This window comes from Amblyomma maculatum, unplaced genomic scaffold, assembly GCF_055883805.1.
Source record: "Amblyomma maculatum isolate TAMU_Amacu unplaced genomic scaffold, ASM5588380v1 scaffold_18, whole genome shotgun sequence".
NCBI classification, from domain to species: Eukaryota; Metazoa; Arthropoda; class Arachnida; order Ixodida; family Ixodidae; genus Amblyomma; species Amblyomma maculatum.
The window spans coordinates 6,029,035-6,053,054 of record NW_028146743.1 but is presented as its reverse complement, the minus strand read 5'-3'; the positions used below and the strand labels follow the sequence as shown (position 1 = coordinate 6,053,054).

General features: G+C 45.7%; 1 protein-coding gene across 1 annotated transcript in view; it reads right to left on the bottom strand.

Annotated features, from left to right (window-relative positions):
• LOC146171816 (neurotrypsin-like) overlaps nt 1-24,020 on the bottom strand; it is a 79,122-nt gene that overhangs the window by 40,602 nt on the left and 14,500 nt on the right. Inside the window, exons 7-20 of the mRNA XM_084586353.1 lie at nt 23,397-23,579; nt 22,318-22,569; nt 20,865-20,992; nt 19,873-19,987; nt 19,712-19,775; nt 19,148-19,218; nt 18,000-18,088; nt 17,326-17,485; nt 10,094-10,201; nt 9,860-10,028; nt 9,365-9,552; nt 6,577-6,687; nt 6,346-6,493; nt 2,673-2,881 (exon numbers count right to left, since the gene is read on the bottom strand). Of these exons, the coding sequence (XP_084442479.1) occupies nt 2,673-2,881; nt 6,346-6,493; nt 6,577-6,687; nt 9,365-9,552; nt 9,860-10,028; nt 10,094-10,201; nt 17,326-17,485; nt 18,000-18,088; nt 19,148-19,218; nt 19,712-19,775; nt 19,873-19,987; nt 20,865-20,992; nt 22,318-22,569; nt 23,397-23,579 (1,995 nt within the window). The remainder of the gene's footprint in view (nt 1-2,672; nt 2,882-6,345; nt 6,494-6,576; nt 6,688-9,364; nt 9,553-9,859; nt 10,029-10,093; nt 10,202-17,325; nt 17,486-17,999; nt 18,089-19,147; nt 19,219-19,711; nt 19,776-19,872; nt 19,988-20,864; nt 20,993-22,317; nt 22,570-23,396; nt 23,580-24,020) is intronic.

The following is a 24,020-nucleotide window of genomic DNA, read 5'->3' as shown; positions in this document are numbered from 1 at the left end:
AGGTCTATAGGGAACTAAAGCTGGAGTTTGCTCCGCGACGCCAGCGCTCGGTTTCCAGCGGAGCGGAGAGGAACTACAAAACCTACGCGCATCCGCGCCCGCGCTGCGCGCGGCTGTCTGCGGAGTCTGCGCAGCTAGCTCGCTCGGGAGCGCGTGCTACAGGCAGCCGCACGTGCACGCGGAGCGGGAGAAAGAGAGTGAGGACGAGGGGGGATGGTCGTGCGTCTGTGCGCTCAAAGCCGGCGCTCTTTGCCAGTGGTGTTTCTTATTTTTGCTTTTTTTCTGTGCCCCGGCTGACATAGAGGCTGGCTGGAGGCACGCTTTTTATCGGTGCTTTCGAAAGTGAGAAATTATGGTTAATTGATCACCGTGGACATTGTTTTCAAAGAGCGCTTGTTGGGAGGCTCAGACAAAAAAAAAAAAACATGAACGCGAATTCGGTACTCGAAGGCAGAGGCAAGCGACAGGTATATTGAAGGACTTGAGGTGGCACCTCTTGATGTCTCTTCCATGTTGTTCAGAGAATGAAGGGTCCAGCCTTCTCGTTGAGAATTGATACGCGTGTACACAGCGACGAGTGCTCCGGGCGCTGGTTGGGGAGCTTCCTTTCCATTTGTGACTGCTCACTTGAAAGGGGCCTATTCAACTTTTTGAGGACAGACGTTTTAGGCGATGCTGCCGGCGCCGTGGTGCCTGCTTTCGGCGCGTTTAGGACGCGTTCCCTACAAAGGCACAAAGCATGCCGCCTTACCCTTTGGTTCCTGTTGACAGCGGTCAGGGGGAGTTCGCTGCTGTGACGCTGCCATCCGAAATCAATGACTTATCTACCTTTAACGATGAGAGGTTTCTTAACGACCTGGACCACTGACGAGAAGCCGAGGCATGCCATTTTTTCGGCAGTTTCCTCTCTCCGCGAGACGAAGAACGAGTAAATGCCTGACGACTTTTCATGCAGGCGGGGACATCTCTCCAAGTAAACCTTTGTCTTCTTAATTCCACAGCTACGCTGTGCAATCCCTAGTTCAGTTATCTCCTCTAGCGAACTCGCAGTTTTGAGCTTCCGAAGCAGGATCGCGTATGAGGATAGGACGATTAACGTATGTGTTTTCCCTTTATAAGCGCCGAGTGATGGCATTAATGACATATATCTGTTTCTTGAGGCCGACTTGGTTCCGCGGTGGCTGCTGCGGCACCGCCAGTTACAAACAGAGGTGCGAGATACGAGCGGTACGAGATACCTAAAAAAAAAAAAAACCGACAACCATCGTTTCAACACAAAAGAGAGAAGAGAGAAAAACACTTTCACGAGTTTTGCGAAAAAGCGCGCCGTCACTTTTTCATTCGTTTTTTTTTCTTGCCCCCTTTGTTGGAGCGCGACGGCGGCCATAAGGCGGCCGGAGGAGGAGAGAAACAAGTGAGCGCGCGCGCGCAAACACGTGCTGGAAAGCAGCGCGGAGCAGACGACAGCATGCTTTTCTATGCGGCGGGGAGCAGACGACGCGGCCGCACTGCGCGGAGGTTTTGACGGGGTCTCCATGGAGGGCGCTGACGCACAGAGCGGCGCAGCGCCCCCTGGCCCAGGTTTTCTCCCCTATACGGGCACCCAGTAAACGCATTGTGATGCATATGACTTACTTAAGCGTGTATAGTATGTGCACTGATGTTGCAGTAATAATAATTTTAAAATCTTTACTAATGTAAACAAACAATTAAAAAATCGCGCAGTAAAGAAAGGCGGTTTTAAAGGCGTTATCGTGTTTACTCTCAAGACGAAGCTTATGCATCCTATTCTTTTTCTAGTAAGCATGGACGCTGTATCGCTCCGGCAATGCTCAACCAATAGCATGCATTGGCGCAGTCGTCTGGCGTGAGCCGGAGGCTCAATTAGTTGTTACTTAACCGATAATTAAATTTTTAACTTACAGTAAATTAACAGCGAGACTTGGCTATTGCTGAGGAGATGTGGTTGCAGGTAGTGTTCGAGGGAGTGCTGCTGGCTCTTTCAGAGACTAATTATTTCTGTTCAATTCAACCTTCATTTTAGCATTTCATGCAGAAAAACAAATGCAGGGAGCGTGCACAAAAAGCTACCCTGTGCGGCAATTAAGCTTGACTGGGGCCCCACTCCTTTTATAAGGTGATGGCTCGCCACGGCTCTTTAACATATGGCGCAAACAATTTGTGAACCATTCGCAGGTTGTCCTTGCAGGGGTTTAAAAAAATAACGAATGCAACAAACACGTGTGTAAAAACATTATTAAACACCTGCGTGATAGCAATGATAACAAAAACCCACGTGGAGAAAAGGGTAATAATAGCAGGACGTTCAAATACTAAACAAAACCACATTATTTTGTGTGGTAAAATGATCGCGTTACAGATTCTGGTTTTATTCATGAGCATGGCTTACAGCTCTCAAAGCTGCAGATCTTGTTGATGAAAGGAATCTTCATATTATTCTTAGTTGCTGTTTGCGAATAAATTCCTGTATGTACTAATGGCGTATGGTAACGCAGTTCGACCTGCTAGCCTCCACAGAAATTTTAGTCTCGTTTGGCTCGAAGTGCAGTATGTGATGGGGTGTACACGGTAGGGCGGTTCAACCCTGAATTCCCTCAAGAAACGGGGCACAGTTTCCAAACGCCCAAAACCGGAACTGCATCTCAACTTACAGGACTCGATGGCGGCAGTCTTCTGCGTGGTCTGCCCTGGGATGCATGCGATCGCCACGTCTTCACTGTGGCCGCAGTCGTTGTGTCCCCAGGAGTTGCTGCGGCATTCTTCGAGGGAGCTCTCCTTGCCGGAACAGCGCACATCGTCCAGCCAGATGGGGCCCTTTCCAGGACCATAATCGGCGTTTGCGAGCACGGTGGCGCTAGCACTGGCTCAACGAAAAAGAAGAACAAATTGTTGATAGTATAGCCAACCGTTAACGGGCTGCGACACCTGTGACTCGTTTCCGGCGGTATCAGTAGCGCCTCCATTTCAGGGGTGGAGTGTTACAAGACGGGTGCTCTAGTTTTCAGCACACGTGTTGACAGCACACGTTCCTTCGCACGCTACATAAATGGAATTTCTTAAAATCTTGTTGGTCGCGAAAACCTGAACAAGCCTTGCATTTAAATGGCTGATCAGCTCATTAGACCAAGATTAGGAAATACATTGCGCCTCGTATAACGGCCATAGAAACTGTTGAAGGCCACTGACACACGGCTTTGCCGACAGCTGATGCCTGAGCTGTATGGGAGCCCCTAAACAACTAGCTGCCTAGGCGGCGTATAGTTTTTGACCGAAGGAGCCAACAATGCGATTTTTATTTATCGAGAATACAGTTCCGAAAAGATGACCTCAACATGTCAAGATGTCCGGCGGTCTTCGCTAGGTGTGTTTGAGAGCGGACAGTGACTATTGTTTCCACATTGGTACTGTCATCCCTGAAAACGATGTCGGAAATTTCGGCTAAATGAAAGTTCGGATATGACATTGTGCGAATATCACTGCCACGTCATTTTATTTTGGTAGCTGCCTAGCGGGACGTAGCAAGCATTTATACTCATTGCAACGCTTGGTTGTCGAGAGCTGAGCTGTCAGTCTTGGTTTCTCATAAACATTAGGTAAAACCTGTAAATTATTCTTCGTACCCCATATATTTGGTCCGGAACAAGGCTTATTTCCGCATATTTTAAGGGGAACACAAACTTTTGCAGCTTTCTTCTGGTCGTTCAGAAGATTTTAGGTGTGATGCAATGATATGTAGCTGCCAGTTCGAAGTTTATTCTCGATATGGTTAGACATGAGCCCGATTCAAACACGTGACAGGATCAACTGCTAGCGCGTATCTCTGGCTCAGTTCACACGCAGAACTCCTTCAGGTAGAGTTCTCCAGAGAAAACAAGATTTTGTTTATCCACATGCGTCTTAGGTGGTCAAGCAAAATCGCTGTAGTGTGGTAGCTATTTTATTGAGCCAGGTTTCTCCTAAGGTGACTTAAAAAAATACTTTTCGCGAACCTCACTGCAACCTGTCACTCAGCTGTTTTTAGAACAATCTACAACTCCTGAACTGGCAGTTTGTTCCCCACCCCAGTGATTAAAATAGAGCAAAATTTTCTTCGCTAATAAATTTTCTCTGTATAACGAAACAAATACAACAAATATAGCAAATATGGCAAAACCAAATATACTGCAGACTGCGCTACGTGACTCTCAACAGCCCTCAGTTGATTTTCATGACTATGGCGCACTCAGTCTTCTTTAAAAGGCTGATTACATTTCGCCATAGGACATTCTGTTTTTACTGACATGTGGGTGCGAATAACCTGCGTCAGATGATTCGATGGCCTTGCACTAGGTTAGCCAACATTACATTATCAACCATTGAAAGGCTGATAGGTATTTAGTATAGGGAATTAGGTATTATCACCTGTGGAAGGTGTTGCTTACCCGAGCATAGTTGATGGAATATTTAGGGGAAACCCCCAATGTGGAGTAGATTTGTATTCATTGGCATCCACCCCAGAGCAGCCATACGGCTACAAAAGAAAGCTACACAGCTTTCAACCAGCCCGTATGAACGTACACACACACACAGTAATTACTCCTTTATTACCCGAGCATAGTTGCTTAGCCTGAGTTGAGCCCTGCCAAACAGTACTGAATCTAAAGATTCAGATTGCCCAGAATGTCGCAAACACGACGTGAGGACGTTAAGCTGCATTAGAGGTTGTGAGCGCCCACATAGCTGTGGTTCCAGGCCTTTTTTGACGAGCCTGCTTGCACTTTTAACTCCTGCAAACAAACCCAACCGGAAGCGCGGTGCTACACAGCGATTTTCTTAATATAGCCAGAACAGCATTTCAGATACACGTATGTGGAACACTGTTCGACATAGTTATTTAAAACATTTACTGGAAGTTTGCCCCCCCACTTCGTGCTTATTTTCCTGCCTGGACCACGTGGTTTCTTTTATTTAAACGTAACTTAAAAAATGATACAAACTTCAACCTGTGGGACAGTATGAAGTCATACACTCGGAGACAGGTCTGTAGCAACCGCCACACACAATTGTTCCTTGACAGAACATAGTCCGCAGGTAAACCTTTTCTACTTGCCGAAATAAAAGCTGTCCGCCCATGTTAATATGAGATGAAATTTCGACGCTCTTGGCTTGTTTGCTGTAGTAAGATATCAAAAACTGATTTCGTTTACTGTTTAGTAGCGTGGTACAGATGCCGCGCACCACTGCCCGTAGTTAGCAATTACTGTTTTTTAACTTGTATCTTACTATAATCCTCAAAACCACCTCGATGATTTTATTATAAAAGAGGCTAGCATGCACTTACTTTTTTTGCGATGTGCCTGAAGGATTGCCCCTCGAGGTTTTATTGCGAAAGCAATACTACTCTAGGTTTTGAGCCTTCAGCGTGGCGCGGCCGCATCCACGCGATGCTGTGACGTTACACCCCACGTGACACTAGGGTGAGACCAACTCAAGCGGTCGGTAGAAGCTGCCAACTTAGGTCTCTCGTTTCACATGGGACGGTTATGTTAGAATCAGCCTGCCAAGATCCTTGCATTCACGTTACGCCTATAGGCCACTAAGGCACGTTCATACGGCTTGGTTAAAGCGGGCGTTATATGTGCACTCAGGAAGAAGAAAATGAGAAGAAGAACGCTCGATGACCCGCAGCTAATGCTTTCGCTCAATATTTGGTTCAGCAGCGTTGAACCCTTGCATTTTTTTTTAAGATAACAGGAAGGTCTAGATGGTGAATAATGCAAGCCAAGACGCTTTGTTTTCAACTCTCTTCAGTAAGTCCGACCGTACTAAAACAAAACAATGTACACTACAACGGCACAGCACAGGGAAGCTTGCTCTTCATTGGGTGCTAAAGCATCAGAGAAGCGAGGAAAGCCTGACAGGCTGAGATAAATGATGCCTTGGGGCACGTTTTGAATGAATGCTAATGTCGGGCACCACCCGCCGCTGCCGAAGAGGACATCAATTAATGACTGGATGCCGCCACGCTAAAAAAATAAAAAACAAAAACACGAGCTGTGCGTGGCGGATAAATGCTGACTTAGAGCAAGGTACAATAGGGCTTATACTTCGATGAGCTGGTACGTATCTCTTGTTCTAGAAGCATGCACTCTAAGCTCCAAAATAAAACACCAATACAAAAGCTAGGGCACAGGACTAAGCACGCCCATGAGCTTTTTAGAGGAATGCCTCAGTTGAAAGAGCGCGCTTCGTCCTGCGTCGTTCTGTCTCGGTGTTTCCTCGTAACTTTACCGCTACCGCTTCTTCACAAAAATAGCAGCACTGGCTGCACGCAGCCACACATACTTGGCTATGCCCAGCATGGCACAAGCGACGCGGGCCTCGGACTTCCCGAAGCCGTCGTCGCACACGGTGCCCCATATGCCGTATTTCCGCAGCTCCAGCCTCCCCGAGAGCGGTTGTGGTCCTCCCGTCAGCCGGACTTCCAGCTTGCCTCGAGAAGAAAAAGGCGCGCTGAGCGCCCGTGCCACCGCGACCGTCACCTGGCTGGCGCGGTGTGAAGACGTTTCGGCTTACTTTCGCACTCCAGATCCTCATCCGAGCCGTCGACGCAGTCTCGCTGCTCGTTGCACACCAAGTAATACGGTATGCACGATCCGGAACACTCCAGTTCTGACTCCCCACAGTCTGCATAGAATCCGAGAGAAGACTGCCGTCGAGCACCACCGGTTGAACGCGTTGTGAAGTTGCAGTCGATTCACACGAGAAACCACCTGCTCGTGGACCAGTAGTCACGTGACGTCTCACCATCAACTTGTCCTGTAAAGCTCGCGCCTCATCCCCGGACCTCTGGCCGCCATGGATCATGCACGTCGCATCGCATGGGTAGTAGGTTGTTCGTTAGTTTCGGTTTTAAGTGCGATATGCGCGAGGTTCGGTTTCGACAAAGGAATAGCCCAACGCCAGAGCTCCGAGCAGCAGCGCATCCGAGAGCACAGCCTCCTCTCCAGTAAATGTACCCGTGTATCCCTTCAATGTGCCTCCAATAAACGAACTTACCAGGCGCATGTAACAGGGAGCGCGGCCAGGGCGAACAGCCGCGTGTATGCTTCATCTATTTATCGTCACCAGCAAAGATGGAGACCGAAGCAGATGCGGTAAGGTATGTGCGCGGCCTTTCGTCAGGCTGCGTTCATCAGCAAGGCAATCAAAGGTCTGGTGTCCGCAACCATAAAGGACAAAAAAAAAAATAGATATTTGACTACAGCTGCGGTTCTTACGCCAGGAGTGATCCTCTAAAAATGTAGCGCAGTTCTTAAGCCACAGCGTTCTCCCCAGTTTCTTGACCGGAATCTGTATACCTCAGAGTGGTTGACCAAATACTGCCGAAAATTTCTAGAAATACAGCGAAAAATGTCAGCCGATATCGAACCACTTAGGTGTCTATAGTGGCCAGTCAAACGTGCAATCCATCCTGTCTTCATTAGTGGTGGCTTTAATGCACTGATCCGTTAATTACATCGCGTTTAGTTTTATTCGCGCTTCATTTAAATCCTAATAACTTTATAATAATGTATATTGCTTGGTAAATAATTTAAATTTTAAATATATATATTTTTTAAATTCCTAAATAAACATTTTAAATAAGGTATTTTAAATAAGCATACACCGTGATATTTCGTCGCTTGATGCAAGAAAAAATATGAGGACGATTATAATACTCTCTAATGGGAATTTTGAGCGCAGCTATGGTTTTTGCGATATACTAAGACAAAGAATATGTGATATGTATGCATGTATACACGTATGTATGTATGTATGTATGTATGTATGTATGTATGTATGTATGCATGCATGCATGCATGCATGCATGCATGTACGTACGTACGTACGTACGTACGTACGTACGTATGTATGTATGTATGTATGTATGTATGTATGTATGTATGTATGTATGTATGTATGTATGTATGTATGTAGCAACGCAATCTATTTTTCTCACGAGCCAAACAGAATTTCCCAGAAGAGGAGAAGAGCCACGAGTGAGCGACGCAGAGCTCATGGCTCTTTCTTTTCTGAGCTTTACCTCATGACCATTTTCCGCTATAGGTTACACCGGAAACGGCACCAGCGGCGACACGGCTCAACCGCCGTACGGGCGCATTAAAGCTGAGCACTAAAAGGATGGCCAGCTTCAACTACATGGACGCCATTCTTAAGAGCATTGATTGGCTTTGGTCTGGTGAGTTGCGTATGATTTGCTACGGTGTCCAAGGCAAGAACGTGGCCCCGATCAGAAGCGTAATACTCGCCAGGACTTCCATTTCGCTGCTTCAGAGGATGAGCGCTGGGGTAATTGTTTTTCTTGCGTCGAGCGGGAAAAGAAAATCAGGTTCATTTCCAAGTAAAATAACGGAGAGAGACGGTTTGTCAAGTAATGTAAACTATGAAACGGAAAGGCCGAACAGATAAAATTAATCGCGATCTAATCAACGGAAGGTGAATGCATTAAAGGCACCGCGAAAAAAAGAGAAACGTTTCCACAGTTGGCTGGCCAGTGTAGTAGCAGGACTGGTTTGATATCGATCAAACAAACAAACAAACAAACAAACAAACAAACAAACAATCTAATGACTTCCGATTCAAGTCCACTAATTGTAAGAAGTGAAACGCAAAAATGCTTGTGCCTGCGCGTGATGCCAGCGCACGTTAAAAAAATTTACGTGGTCTGAATCAATCTGGAGCCTTTTCTTACATCGTCTCTCTTATTGCACGTGTCTCTTCGGGGCAATAAACTGTATGATTCAGGAATTTGAAATTGTATTCCCTTTTTAAGAAGAAGTCGCATTACAAGTCGCATTACAAGTTCCCAGCGGAAAAACACAGGTGTAAAACTGGCCAACTTTGATGCTGATATCTTTGGTTACATTTTCAGGAAAAACATTTCGGTTTTGCCTTTTTAGAGCGACACACCTTCTAGATGCGCGATGACAGCGGAAATTTTTTTTTCCCTATCTTGTCCTTGCTTCAGCTTTTTACCTATCAAATTAACCAATGATATCGATTTATTTTTGTTTCGCCATCAAAGCCGCAGTTACATCAAAGAATCCATGGATATTTTTGTTGCTTTAATCTTTTCTTGATAATTTGAAACATCTGTTGCCAGAACACTCTAATATTGTTCGCTAGGATATGAATTCAGATGCTCTAAATGCTGAACATGAGAGATAATCAGAAACATCCCCTAGAAGAATCTAAAAAGTAATGGCTTTACATTTTGTATCCCATTGCGACAGCAATGTAAATATTCGTGTCCGTATAGCGGTTTTGGGCACAGTTTTAAATTTGCTGGCGCACACGATACCTTTGGTTCTGCATCTCACTCCAGCTGTCTCGTTGATGAAGCAGTTGTGCTTCTTCCAGCCGGGGAATGCACAGTGCGCCAATGATGTCTCGTTCCCAACGCACATCACGTCGTCCATAAATATTTGAGGGGCGTTTTCCTCAGCAGGGAGTCCGTGTTGCGATTCTTTCGTTGCTTCAATAGCACCCCTGCAAGTCACCAGTGAGCGGGTAAGCTTTTTCGTGCAGGGTGTGAGCGTAGTTCTAAATTAATATTAATAGATCAACAGACAATAATACAAGATACGGCTTATCCCCTTTCTGAGCGTAAATGAACGTGCACTTTCGCCGATGAGTTCGAAATACAATTTTCTTCTACATCGTAGTTTTTCGTTACATTATTAAATTTGTACGTCTTAGTAGGTTTTGCCTGTGTTTCTCGTCGTTTGCGAACATTGTGAGGTTACACGAAAAACTCCTGCACTTAAATTTGGGCTCCTTGTTGCCTGGCACTCACAGCGGAAAGCCGAGTTCCCTGCAGACAACATTTGCTGCCTCGACATCCCAGTTGTCATCGCAGACTAGGCCCCATTGATCGTGAACTTTGACCTCCACCCGGCCTTCGGCCTGGCGGCCTTGGGAGTTCGGTCCACCGCGTAGGCGAACCTGAAAGTTCATCCGGGACACTGCAAACGAGGACGTTGGTTACTGCGTGACAGCTCAGCAGCGAAATGAGGTCAATTGGCCTCACCGCAGCTTATCTCGTCCGAGTGGTCACCGCAGTCGTTGGCGATGTCGCACAGCAGATGTCGCTCGATGCATTTGCCATTGCGACAGCGGAACATTCCCGTGCAGTTGCCTGCAATTTCGTAGAATGTAAACAAGCGCACATGCACTCCGATCATATCAGGCTGGAAAATAATTTGGTGTAGACCGTTTACCGATAGCTCGTTTAAACTTCATTTGCAGTATTTTCTAATGTTCCACTCATTTCTCGTTTAAACTGGCCGTCACGTCACGACTAAGCAACAGCACGCGAGGAAGCGTACTGCCAATCACGGACGCGACCGATCTGTTAGCGCCGGCGCCGCTAGACGCGTTACTGTCGCAGCATCCAGTACGGCTGAGTCACACGACCACCGATACCAATTTTGTGAGGCGTGTCAGACGCGTCGTCCTGCATGCTTCATCAGTCGTCTGCTTGGAGCTGGCGCGCCAGTGAAATATCTGTGTAGGACGCATTTAGCCTTTATGTCACAACAAGAGGTGACCCCTTATTTCACGGCCTCCGTGATTTGAAGCACTAGCCAATGGCTGGTGATCAAATGAGTGGAAAACGAATTGGAGTGTTTTAGCACGCCCCAAACGGCGATCCGGAGCAAGTTTTCTTGCGCCTCGAAATTGAAAAGCGCATTTCCATGAGTGTTTTAGATAGATATAAAGAATTCTGAGTGGAGCGGAGTGGATACTGCAGTGGTTCGCGAATTCACGGCGACACTCCGAATCACCGTTTTGTATACCCCGTAAAAAAATACGGTCATTTAACTATAGGAAGTGAGGTGGTCACATTTTTCCACAGTGGGCGGCAACGCGAGAAAAAGCACAAAACTTTCTTTTTTTTTTTCTTTTTTTTGCCGCGACTTTGGAACTTTTGAATTCAAAAGCGCAGCGCCTGATCAAATGGTCCACTCAGGCGGAATGCCATGTCAGAAGCGTAGTCTCTGTAATGATGGAGTGGCATCACGACTGAACGATTTTCCTCGCATGCAGGATCTCATTCGCTGGCCAGCACGTGCCATGTGTACATGGTTCTTATTATTGACCTGAGTAATAAAGCCTCTTGCAGGACTTCGACGAAGATAGCGTTTATAGAACCGCTAGCGCATGTGTGTATCTTGTAAGTGTTACGGGGCCTGAGGTAAAAACTAAACTTCCCGCCACTTGGTTCAGTGGGAAAAAGAATAGTTCGTAAAAAGGCCATGCTTGTGGGCGGCCCATTAAGGTATATATCTTTGTCGCTTAATTGGAGCTTTTCTTGGTGAATTTTACCGCGCAACTTCGGTGATTAAGTAGCTCATTCAAACGAGCTAGAAAATTAATTAATTATGGGGCATTAGTTGACAGCTACGAAGGCATACTGCTTGCCTGTGTCTCCCGAGTGAGCACCGAACTGGAAATTAACGTTATAAAATTGTTCTTCAAGTTTCAGCAAGATCACTTTTTTCGTAATGTTAAAGAATTAATAAATAACGTTATATGTTCGTACTAAACAGATGATAAACATTGAAAGCACATACTGTACTAATGCTGTGTCCTAAATGTCATTATAACATCAAAATGAACGACGTTTTCATATGCTGTATCGTAATCAGCTTGACGCTCAATGTAAACATTGCTTTAACATTCTGTTGTAAATATAATTATTAGGTTGGCGTCACAGCTGTAAAACAACGCTATAAATACATTTGTGCCACTGAGTCGCAACCTTTTTATTTATCTGTTCTTACAGTAAACATGCTCTTTAACTGGCAGTTCTTTGCAGTAAATCTCTTATATGGTGCCTGCCGTAGGTGGCATGCGTGTCCCATTTATTTTCCGGGAAAACTTTGTTGCCTACTCACCACTATCACGCATGGGACGCCCTTCAGTAACCGCTTTATAAGCCTCCGTTTGGGGGTGAGTGAGTTTCATGTGTGGTGTATTCAAGGGTAACCTTCGTTGTTGCATAATTGTTGCAAGGAGTTGTGTACCTTCTTCACTGGTGGGCCTGTAGGCCGTTGCACGGCTACTCTCTTGAGTAGTCGCTTGCTTTTTATTTTAGAGCACACAATTACCTTTTTACCAACTAGTTTGTTTTTGGCTTTTTATTTATTATACACTGCATGTTGCACTATTTATTTCCCACAGTGACTCTTGAGGTGCCCGCCTCTTGCCTATTCGACATAAACTCTGGAACGCCTCGGCTTCTTTTCGCAGTAACGGTTCTCGGGTACGGCTGCATTTTGACCATATGATTATTGATGGCGTTCGGTACGACTGGGATCACGTTTCAAATTCTTTGGTTGTGCTTTCTTGTACCCCACCCGAGCCAGTTAGCCAGCATGCAATTACCTCTTGTGTATAAAATGTGCATTTACCATTGCCAACAGCTGGTTCATGTATTTCGTCACAGTCCCTTCCACCCACCAGTCCTAAGTGACTCGTTTGTGATTCTGTGAAAAATTCGACCCTACTGAATGTTCTCCTGGTGAATGCAAGAAGCATTCTTAATAAACGTAAATTGTTTAATACCGCTGTCGACACGTGCGAGGCTCATATTATCGCAATAACAGAAACCTGGCTTCATCCTAACATACACGACAGCGAGATATTTGACGACTCATCCCGTCTCTCAGTTTATCGATGCGATCGCACTTTGCGACCAGGCGGTGGTGTTTTGCTGGCTATATCTAAAACAATACAGTCCTATCACATTCCTCTGCAAACTAACCTAGAATCTGTTTGGGCATGCATGGAACTAAGCCATCAAAAATACGTTCTTGGTCTATGTTATCGACCTCCTAACTATCCTTCCACGTTCACATCAGAACTACATGATAGCAGTAATACGGAAAGTTGAGCTATTTGGTACATGATTGCAAATTACGAGCGCTGCGACGGAGAACAACAACGAGAGAGTAAAGACAAGGACAGGCGCTACTATCAACTGAACGTTTATTCGAAGAACAGAGATTAAATACTCGCAGAAGACAACCAAAGGCACATGCGCTTCACAGAATTTTCCTAGCTATCCAGATATACAATCTCACATTCTTGGATGCTTACAGATGGTGAGCTCACGCACGTGTCACTGTTCTTATGGATGTGATATGACTCTGACAGTTCTCTAGTCATTTGGTCTTTGTGTCTAAACTTAATCTTGGTTTTGTTAAAAAGCGGTAGGCATTTTTTCCTACTAGGCACATTTGACCCACTAGGTTTATTCAAATGACAGTCCCTGTAATGAAGGGCCAAATTGGATGAGGGGGCACTATTCAAAGAAGTGTTATGCTGACGCAGGTGCGCATTAATACATTTGCCGGTTTGCCCTATATAATTTTTCCCACATTTAAAAGGTACTTCATACACAACCCCTTCTTCGCATGCGACAAAACGCGAATCATGGTCCACTTGGCACGCACCTTTTCTTGTTCTACTTTTTTGTTTCTGATCTCTAGCCCTTCTGTCAACAACCGCACAAATTTTGCCCAGCTTATTAGGAACCGAAAATAACACTTTAACTCCATATCTACTGCCGATTTGCTTAAGCCTGTGGGATAACCGATGGATATACGGGATCACTGCATACTTCTTTCTATCGCTATTGATATGGACTTGTGTATCTTCTCTACAAAAAGCCTTAATCTTCTTTATGATTTTATTGCTGCTAGAATAAGCACTGATCCCGTATATCCATCGGTTATCCCACAGGCTTAAGCAAATCGACAGTAGATATGGAGTTAAAGTGTTATTTTCGGTTCCTAATAAGCTGGGCAAAATTTGTGCGGTTGTTGACAGAAGGGCTAGAGATCAGAAACAAAAAAGTAGAACAAGAAAAGGTGCGTGCCAAGTGGACCATGATTCGCGTTTTGTCGCATGCGAAGAAGGGGTTGTGTATGAAGTACCTTTTAAATGTGGGAAAAATTATATAGGGCAAACCGGCAAATGTATTAATACGCGCCTGCGCCAGCATAACACTTCTTTGAATAGTGCCCCCTCATCCAATTTGGCCCTTCATTACAGGGACTGTCATTTGAATAAACCTAGTGGGTCAAATGTGCCTAGTAGGAAAAAATGCCTACCGCTTTTTAACAAAACCAAGATTAAGTTTAGACACAAAGATCAAATGACTAGAGAACTGTCAGATTGTGAGATTTTATATCTGGATACCTAGGAAAAATCTGTGAAGCGCATGTGCCTTTGGTTGTCTTCTGCGAGTATTTAATCTGTGTTCTTCGAATAAACGTTCAGTTGATAGTAGCGCCTGTCCTTGTCATTACTCTCTCGTTGTTGTTCTCCGTCGCAGCGCTCGTAATTTGCAACTACATGATGTGCTTAACCTTGTTGTTACGCGCTATCCTGCAGCACTTACTACTTTGTTGGGTGATTTTAACTTTCCTGAGCTGACGTGGTCTTTAGAATCAACTATTAAAACATTCCCATCGTCGCAAGGCAATGAGTTCCTGAACCTTTGTTCACTTTTTTTCCTTTCCCAACTAGTAACGCAACCAAACCGGGCATCAGATACCACTGCTAATACTTTAGATTTGGTATTAACATCCCATTCTGATCTCATTTCTCACTTGACCTGCATGCCCTGCATAAGTGACCACTCTCTACTCTCTTTTAATTTCTGCATTCCATCGAATAATGCTGACAAGAAAATCAAGCGTATACGTGATTATAGCCGAGCTGATTTTCAGGCCATTAATGAAGAGCTAGCTTCATTTGTCGATGTATATTTACGAGATTTCAATAACCGCCAGGTGGAAGTGAACTGGAGCATTTTCATTGCTAAAATTAACGAACTAACAGAAAGATATATCCCTCTACGCACCATTACAACTCATAAAAATGCACTGTGGTATAACGCTCACCTAAAAAGGCTTTCTAACAGAAAAAAACGCTTTTAACACATTGCTAAAAAATCTAACTCTGTTTATAAATGGGAAAATTATCAAGCGGCAAATAGCGCGTATACATCGGCAATGCAAAACGCAAAGGCTCACTTCCTACAGCACACTCTGCCGAACATGCTTACAAATGATCCCAAAAAATTTTGGCGTACCATCAATCCCGATAAGAATCAGTCAATTCAACTGTTACATGAAAATGGGTCAACTATCGCTGATACTGATTGTCCTCAAATTCTGAATGAAACTTTTTGTCTTGATTTTGTACTTTGTCCTAACATCACTTTTCCTTCAGTAGAACAGTGTCGATTTTCAATGATGGACGCAATATACGTCGAGACCCAAAGGATAGAAAAATTAATAGAAAATCTTAAACCTTCTACAAGCCCTGGTGCTGATTTAATTAACGCTAAGTTCTTGAAAAGTACTAAACTTTTTTCCTCCCCCCCCCCCAATCATCCTCTCCAAAATATTTCAGCAGTCACTCGATACATCTGAGCTTCCAGCGGACTGGACGATCGGGAAGGTGGTTCCGCTGCACAAGTCAGGTAGTACAAATTCCCCTCTTAATTACCGCCCAATATCGCTAACCAGTATTCCATGTAAGATTTTTGAGCACATCTTATACACTAACATAGTTAACTTTCTTGAATCTAACTCCTTCTTCACTAACGCTCAACATGGCTTTCGCAAATCATTTTCATGCGAGACACAGTTACTTACCTTCACGCACAAACTTCACGCTATTCTTGATCGTCGTTCATGCGCGGACTGTATTTTTTAGATTTTTCGAAGACTTTCGAGAAGGTTAGTCACAAACTACTTCTTTATAAACTGAGCAAGCTAAATCTTCACCCCGATGTTTTAACATGGTTAGAATATTTTCTTTGTAACCGAACACAGTTTGTACTAGCTAATAACATTCCTTCTTCATTGTCTTCCGTGCTCTCTGGGGTTTCACAGGGCTCAGTCCTAGGGCCCCTTCTGTTTCTAATGTATATTAATGACCTCCCTTTTTGCGTTTCTTCTAACATTCATTTATTTGCAGATGACTGCGTAATATTTCGTGAAATTAATGACTCTAACGACACTTTTCTTTTGCAAAAAGACATTGACGGAATCTGTGAATGGTGTACCACGTGGTCAATGCAACTAAATATAACCAATTGTAAAGTACTACGTGTGTCGAGCATTTCGACCCAGCCCACTTCTTATCATCGTAATAATATCGAACTTGAACAAGTGTCTTCATACCGCTATTTAGGCGTTCACATAACAAGGGATCTAACTTGGTCTTTTCACATGACTTCCGTAATTAACAATGCCAACCGCGCTCTCGGCTACCTTCGTTGTAACTTTTTTTCTGCTCCCATCTAACTTAAACTTCTGCTCTACAAACCTCTAGTTCGCAGTAAGTTGGAATATGCTGCATCCATTTGGGATCCCTTTACTGAAAACCTAATCAGCACCCTGGAACTAATTCAGAATAACTCGGCACATTTCATTCTTCGGAACTATAACCGCACCGCCAGCGCAACATCTATGAAGAGTACATTACAGTTAACATCTCTTGCTAGCCGTCGAAAGTACGCTCCGTCTTTGTTTACTTCATAAAATAATGTTTCATAACCCAGTCTGCGCAGCGATCTTATACCTCTCCCCTCATATGTTTCGTCACGAGTTGATCATTCACATAAAATCGGTATTCCTTTTTTAAAACTAAACATGCAGCCGAGTCTTTCCTCCCGCGAACAGCAAAGGACTGGAACCACCTTCCCGGAACTACTGCTTCCATCATTGATCATCAGCGTTTTTGTTCCGCGCTAGCTAATATTGTATGATTACAATTGTAACACCCTGTACATAACTGCATATCTACTGCACTGTATATATATCTATTGTATTCTACCACTCCCCTCTTAAATGCTCTCGGGCCATGAAGGTAAAATAAATGAAATGAAGTTCTTTGTCGTATAGCGCGGATGAGTGTATCGACGTATATAAGAGCAAAAAATAAGCAATGTTTTTATTATAAGCAATAATTAACTACTTACTGTGTTACTAACTGCCTACCAGAGCTCATGGCTGGCATTAAATGAAGCAGCATATGTTTGGACCCCCTAGTTGTGGCACGCCAAGCTTTTCACCCAACGTGCAGTGCGGCGGTAAACCGCGGGGTGCACTTAAGACAAAGAAGGTTCTATTTGTCTTGTCTCCGATTCTAGAATTTGCTCGCGATAAGGGGTGCTATCGGGGCGCCGTCTGGTGTGCGCGGGATGCGCGCGACAGCGCATGCGCCGTATCCACTTGCCAGAGTGGGCCGTGCTCTCGTAGTAGTCGAACCGAGTGTCGACCACGAGCGATCCCGTCCGGGCCACGTTGCGGTCGCTCAGAATGCACAGGCTTCCAGATGCCATGTAGCTGAATGAGCGGCAGGTGAAAGCCGCCGTGTTCACGCACTTCGCCGCACACTGCGTGTGCAGGGAAAAAATAATGAAGAGAGCAGGCTTTTATCGCGGATTTCGAGAAGTGTAACGGCAACCGGCATATCACGAGTAGAGAACTGTGCCACAGGTGGAGAGTTCGGAAGACCGTGGATTTAGCTTTGTGATATGAGGAAACAACGAATTTTGGCAAGGTGCTTGACAAGGTCGTGGTGTTTTGCGTCAACGTTAAGGAAAATAAGGAGGAATCCTTTTTGTGTTTAAGCCCCGCCGGGGTGGCGCAGTGGTTACGGCGCTCGACTACTGTGCCCAAGGAAGCGGGATAGAATTCCAGCCTCGGCGGCTGCGTTTCGATGGAGGCGAAACGGAGTGGCGTTCGTGTGCTGTGTGATGTCAGTGCACGTTAAAGAACCCCAGGTGGTCAAAATTTCCGGAGTCCTCCACTACGGCGTCTCTCATAGCCTGAGTCGCTTTTGGACGTTAAACCCCACAAACCAAACCAAACCTTTTTGTGTTTAAGTAGTATAATGAGGCCCCATACCTTCGTGACGCTTGCAGAAAAGTATCTCGCAGATTCGTAGCGGCTCATTCTCGTCATCGGTGTCTTCTGGAACAGTTCCAGGAGGCGATCTGAAATTATGCGGAAAAGCAACATCTGAAACTGCCGAATATACTCAAGAAAGAAACGGCTAATGACTCCCAGAGGAAGCCTTCCAGCCAATGGTGTGGACTGATTTTCATGACCCCATGTTTAATCTCCTTGAACCTTGTAGTGCGACATTGCAGGCGCTGCTTGATGCAAGTTATTATCTACAGTTTAAAGGATTAACCGCGATGTCGTGACAATTGGTCGACGGCGTTGCTTCAAAGAGGCTTCTTTGAAGGTGTCTTGTCTCTTCGTTTTTTAGTTGTATCACACTCCAAGCGGCTGTCACTTTACCTCTGTCAATGGTAATTGCAGTCAAATTCACCATCTTCTTAAAGGGCCACTGTCTAGGGAAGGACCTTTTAGGCGAAGGAGCCCAGTGTTTCGATCAGGTATCGGAGATAGTCTGTGCAAAATGCTACAGTGAAACGCGCGCTGCAAAGCAACGAAAATACAAATCAAAGCTCTCTTATGCTCTCCTTCGGGAAGCCAGCTTCCTCGTTTCCTGCGCCGGCCCGTCGAGCCACAGTTATGACGTAGTTTCCGCGAACGACGTCCATTGGTCCGTCTCGCTGTCTGAGGGTGAAGGATGGGTGTCTACCGCTGGCTGCGCGCGTTTTCCTCTCCACGGCCCGACTGAATCCAGAGGCGTACGCTCCGTCGCCCGTTTTCTTTTTTTTTCTTCGCGCAGGCGGAGGGCCACGCCCCTGCTCCCGCCAAACTCAGAGGAGGAAGGGGAATTTGTCTTGCGGAGGCTAGACGACCGGGTAGGAGAGTGGAAAACCTTTGCGAGGGAACGGAAGGAGAGAAACACGACAGAATCGGGTGATTGGGGTGGCTGTAACTGCGTTATTAGCTACTCTTTTCAAAAACATTTTGCGGCCTTGCGTTCTGGGGCGAAGTCTCACAATCACCGGGGAAGAAAATATTTTCGACCGGAGGGTGGACAGTGGGCCTTTAACGTAGGCTGTTCCATGGCTTCCGAAAAACCTTTTGTGCGGAGCGCGCCGCCTTAAAAAAATCGCGAATCGCTTAAAACTCACCGCAGCCAGCTTCGTCCCTTCCGTTCCGGCAGTCTGTATCGCCATCGCAGATCCACTCGTTCCGAATGCACCTGAATGCAGATGGATGCAGAAAGTATGCTCTGTTTTAATGTCAGGAAGCGAACATTACAAAGTGAGTGGATGCGCTGCTCGTGTGCTTCGCATGCTTTGTTCCTACGGGGGGCTTTGATCTGGAATGGCGGCATATATATGACGTAAACTTATTTCTCCTTTTTTTACCCACCTCATGTTTTTCCTGTATGGTTTTTACGTTTTACTAAAGCAGAATTCGGAAGCAGGCAAACAGACCCTGATCAGACAACGTTTTGCATCCACACGTTTACACCGCGGCAGCATAGTTGCGAAAATTGCGTCATCCCTGCCTTCCGACCTCCTTTTCTCCTCCTCCTGGAAACTGCGTACTAACGTCAAATTGCAGGTTCTCTTTCTTAGCACGCGTGCTGTTCTATATACATGGAGATACAGCGTTTTCGTTCGGGACGACATCTTTTTAGCGTTTTTTCGTGGGGTTGTGAAGAGCAGAGTGCATCAAGTTGCGCTTACTGGTCCGGGCTGCATTGGAACTCGTTTTCGGAGCATTTCTTCACCACGATTGTGGCACTTTGACCTATTGGAAGACGAGAATCGAAGGCGCAATATGAGCATTTTAGTCGTTCTCTGTTCAGTGTCGCCTAAGGGTAGACCCAAAAAGACGTCGTGCATACCGTAAAGTTGGGAACAATCTGGAATATCGCAGTGCTCGTATTCGTTTTCATCCACGAAACACCAGGGCGCACTATCACCATCGGGAGAGCGGCAGTAGTTATGCCCTCTCAGTTCCTGGAACAAAACCGAAAACGTTTTTATCATTAGGTCAATGTCATTGGAAAATTCTAAAGCTTTACTATCCTGTACAAGCACGAAATAGCGCCACCTTTTGGCCGCAAGCACCGAACACTGAGTCACACAATGGGGATATTTTAAACCCTTAATTTTTAAAACACTAAAGCGTACGTAGCGCCACCGCACATTTCACACAAAGAGGTTCTCTGCATGAATGATGATTGCCATGGCCGCCTCTTCCTTATCGTTCTGAATTCTGACCCTTGAAATGTTTCTGGAGCTAACAAGAAATATTCCTGACAGCCATTTAAAATCAATGGGATTTACGAAACGCTCGAAATTCTCGTGGTTAGTTTGAAAGCTCGGAGTCACATGGCACGGGGTTGTAGCCGAGCGTATTGGAAACGGTCGTCAACATGTCCTGGGATTTTCGTCAATGAAAATAAGATCGAAGCTTGCAGATATCGAAAGGGGTATGTTTTAGGCGCTCTGATATAACACTGCTGTCGGAGAGGAATTGCAACCATAACCGATGCTCGAGTCTTCTGATTGATGGAAATGCCGAAACCGAAAGTGGTGGTAATCAAACGGACATCCAGTTCCGGCGTTTACACAAATCAGATGACTCGAGGACAGGAAGATAGCGACACTTTAGATAACGACGCAAAACTAGGAATACGGCCTCTGTAATCGCTTGTGCGTAGTGTGGTGGCATGTGAATTGTGAAAGTGATTTATGATTCCATCGACTACATCTAGGGTTCTGTAGGCTTTCCTGCTTATTTTTACTTAGAAGCAATTTTCGGTATGCAGTCATGTCTTCAAACGTTAGGAAGAAGAAAGTCTTAAATCTACCACTGTCACTGAACACTTACCAGGCGAGATTGCGGGTAGTTTCTGCTGACAAATTCGTCAATGCTGCTATGACTCCACCAGAGGCACGGTCTGCCACTTTCTGTCACGTTCGCTATCCCATAGTAAGCGCCGTCGGTATGACGACACCCTGGAAAGATCGAGTAAAGGCAGGCTCACATTACAGCAGGAAAACGCGCAACGCAGAACATTCTTCGCGTGCCGACTCCCGCAGAAGTCGTTTTTAAGGCGAAAGCTTTACTTGGCTCATGCGAGGTGTGTACAGCAAGTGTGACCGAGGAGTGGCAACGAAATATTGCATGATTTCGTATCACAGATGTGACGTAATGGTTCTTTGTGCAGCGCTTAGGGTGATGTCACACCATTTCGCTTCCCATTTAGCATCTATCTGCTAGTCAAGCTGGAGGCTATAGTTTGCAGTAGGTATTTGAACTATTGACATATGCAGCTCCAATTGTATGCCATTAATAAACCCTGATTGCTCATTGGAGGGTCAAATTCTAAAGTTAAAGCTCAGCTACTTTGGTCATCTGATGAGAAGAGAGGAGTCGCTGGAGAAAGATTTGATGTTGGAAAAGGGAGAAAGGTTGAAAGTCGCCGGAGAAGGGGTAGGCAGCGAACGCGATGGTTAGATGGCATTCTCGAGGCGCTGCAGATAAAGTTATGTGATGTTAGGAAGATAGTGAGAGACCGGAAAGCGTGGCGCGACATGGTCCATAGGGTCACAAAGAGTCGGACACGACTGAACGACTGAACTGAACTGAATTGTAGGTCCCCCCAAGAAGAGAGACAGATAGTGCGCCTTTCCTTTGCTCCCAAACCAAACACATTGAGCAGTTTGCCAAACTCTGTGCCAGTTTTTCAATGCTGAACTGCCAATAAAAACCACGCCAAACAATTATTTCACACGTCTTAATCGATTGAAGCTGAGTTATAAACCCCGTCTATTTTTTTTTCTGCCGCAGTTTGGCCTGCCTGATGTCCCGAGTAACAATGGGGTCGGGAACAATTTCCCGTTCCGCATGGCGGAGCAGCCAATCTGAGCCGACCGTGGACCGTGACGTCAGTCCAAGTTCAGTGACCCACGGGTGGCTGTGGCTGCGCAGTGCAGTTAGTGGCCACTTTGCTAGGCAGCAACTTAAGACTGGTGTCACGTGACTACCCCCTTCCCTCTCTGATCGTTAACGTTCTCTTTCGGCGCCTTTTCTCTCTAAATACCTCGTCTGACGAGATGGAAAAACACGCCTGGTGTGAACGTATTCCAAGGTGCTGCGACACCGTGAACGCTACGCCGCTACGGGAAGGTTCTCACTAGGGTGATCGAGGCTTAAGAAGTTAATTGGAGTTAAGGAGATAATATATTTCAAGATATCTGAGCTCCTTTACATGCGTTTAATGTTCAGCTCCTCTATTAATGACTCGTTAAAAGGAATTTGATACGACTTGGGCACTTGCCTATTGGAAAAGCGGGCCTCTCGCAAATGAAAGGAAGCCTCTCTGAGCAGTGGGCAGCATTCCAGCCATGTCGGGCGTCTCTGAGTTGTGGTGCTTGAGGTTTCACCTTTTCTAGAATGAGACACTCATGCACAGAGGGAGTCGCAGTACTTCCGAGTGGCCGAGGCTGGTCGGTTGCAAGACTGAGTTTCGTCGTCTCCCAAATCCAGACGCCGTCAACCCTCACGCCATCCGTGTGCCAGCGGTCAACGCCTGCGGGTGCGACAGCCATTCGGTATGAGCCGATTTGCCAGTCTCTAGCTGTAAGCAGCCATAACCGGACTGGAGCGACGGCGAACGCTTTTGGCTGTGCACGTGTGACAGCGTCGTTAAAAACGATGTTTTCATTTTTGTCCTATACCACGACATCCGAGTACCGGTTTCCGCCTAACCCAACGTCGCTATACGGCAACAAGCAAAACCCGAGCCTTGCTTATACATGACTATAATGTGGCTTTCTACGAGGTCGAGTGACCATGCATGAGTACCATGGTCAAGATCGAGGTGCAAGTTAATTAGGCCTTATTAACATTAATTAAACTATTGTGAAACACATATTAGAAGATGACGTCTGAATGTGTTCATACACATTGGCGCAGGCACCACTGCTTAAGCCGAATTGAGCATGATAGCTTAATAGGCCTAGCGGAGTCAAAATGTAAGATCATTTTACAGTAGCACTCTGCTTTCTGAACGCACATTATACGCAATTACACCTTCCTAAGAATAATAAAGCTTGATTAGGCTAGCTAATTTCTGATAGGCCTGACAGTCTATTTAGTGCGAAAGTAGTTCTAGTTTTCGCAAGTACAACTTGCGCTTAGGTATGCCAAACCACTGTCATTTTTGGCGTGGAGTTTCGTTTGTTGACACGGTTTCCTGTTTGCTCTCCCCTCTTACGTTTGATCCGCTGCTTACTGGCATTAGATGAGGAGTCTATCGAGACGCAGATGCTCACTCCAGCCTCCGCTGACGTTCCAGTCCTGCCATGGAACAGCATTAGCTTGACTTTTGAAACGAGCGCTCTTCTTGGTGCTTACCTTTGTGAATTGCCGGAAGTAAGGACGATATAAAGCTGCTTTTGACGTCAGAATTGGTGGTGAGCAGTCGGGAGCCCTTCGACTGGCAAAACAACTTGGCTTCGGCATGAGACAAACTTGGTGTTCCAACCACTAGGTGGCACATACCTTGGAAAGGATGTTCTCCCGGATTGCAAGCGGAGGCTGCAGGAAGAAAGAACTACGTGGTGGGCAGGTTGTACAAAGAAAGACTCGTGCACATTCCATAGAAAATGCTTATGTAAGAACAAATTGCACCCTTTTCCTAAAACCGTCTCGCCCTCCTTCCCAATAAAGCAACTGGTTGCAATTGACACATTTAGCAGTGGTTACGCCAGAGCAAAGGGACCCACCATGGTACGACACACACACACACACACACACACACACACACACACACACACACACACACACACACACACACACACACACACACACACACACACACACACACACACACACACACACACACACACACACACACACACACACACACACACACACACACACACACACACACACACACACACACACACACACACACACACACACACACACACACACACACACACACACACACACACACACACACACACACACACACAC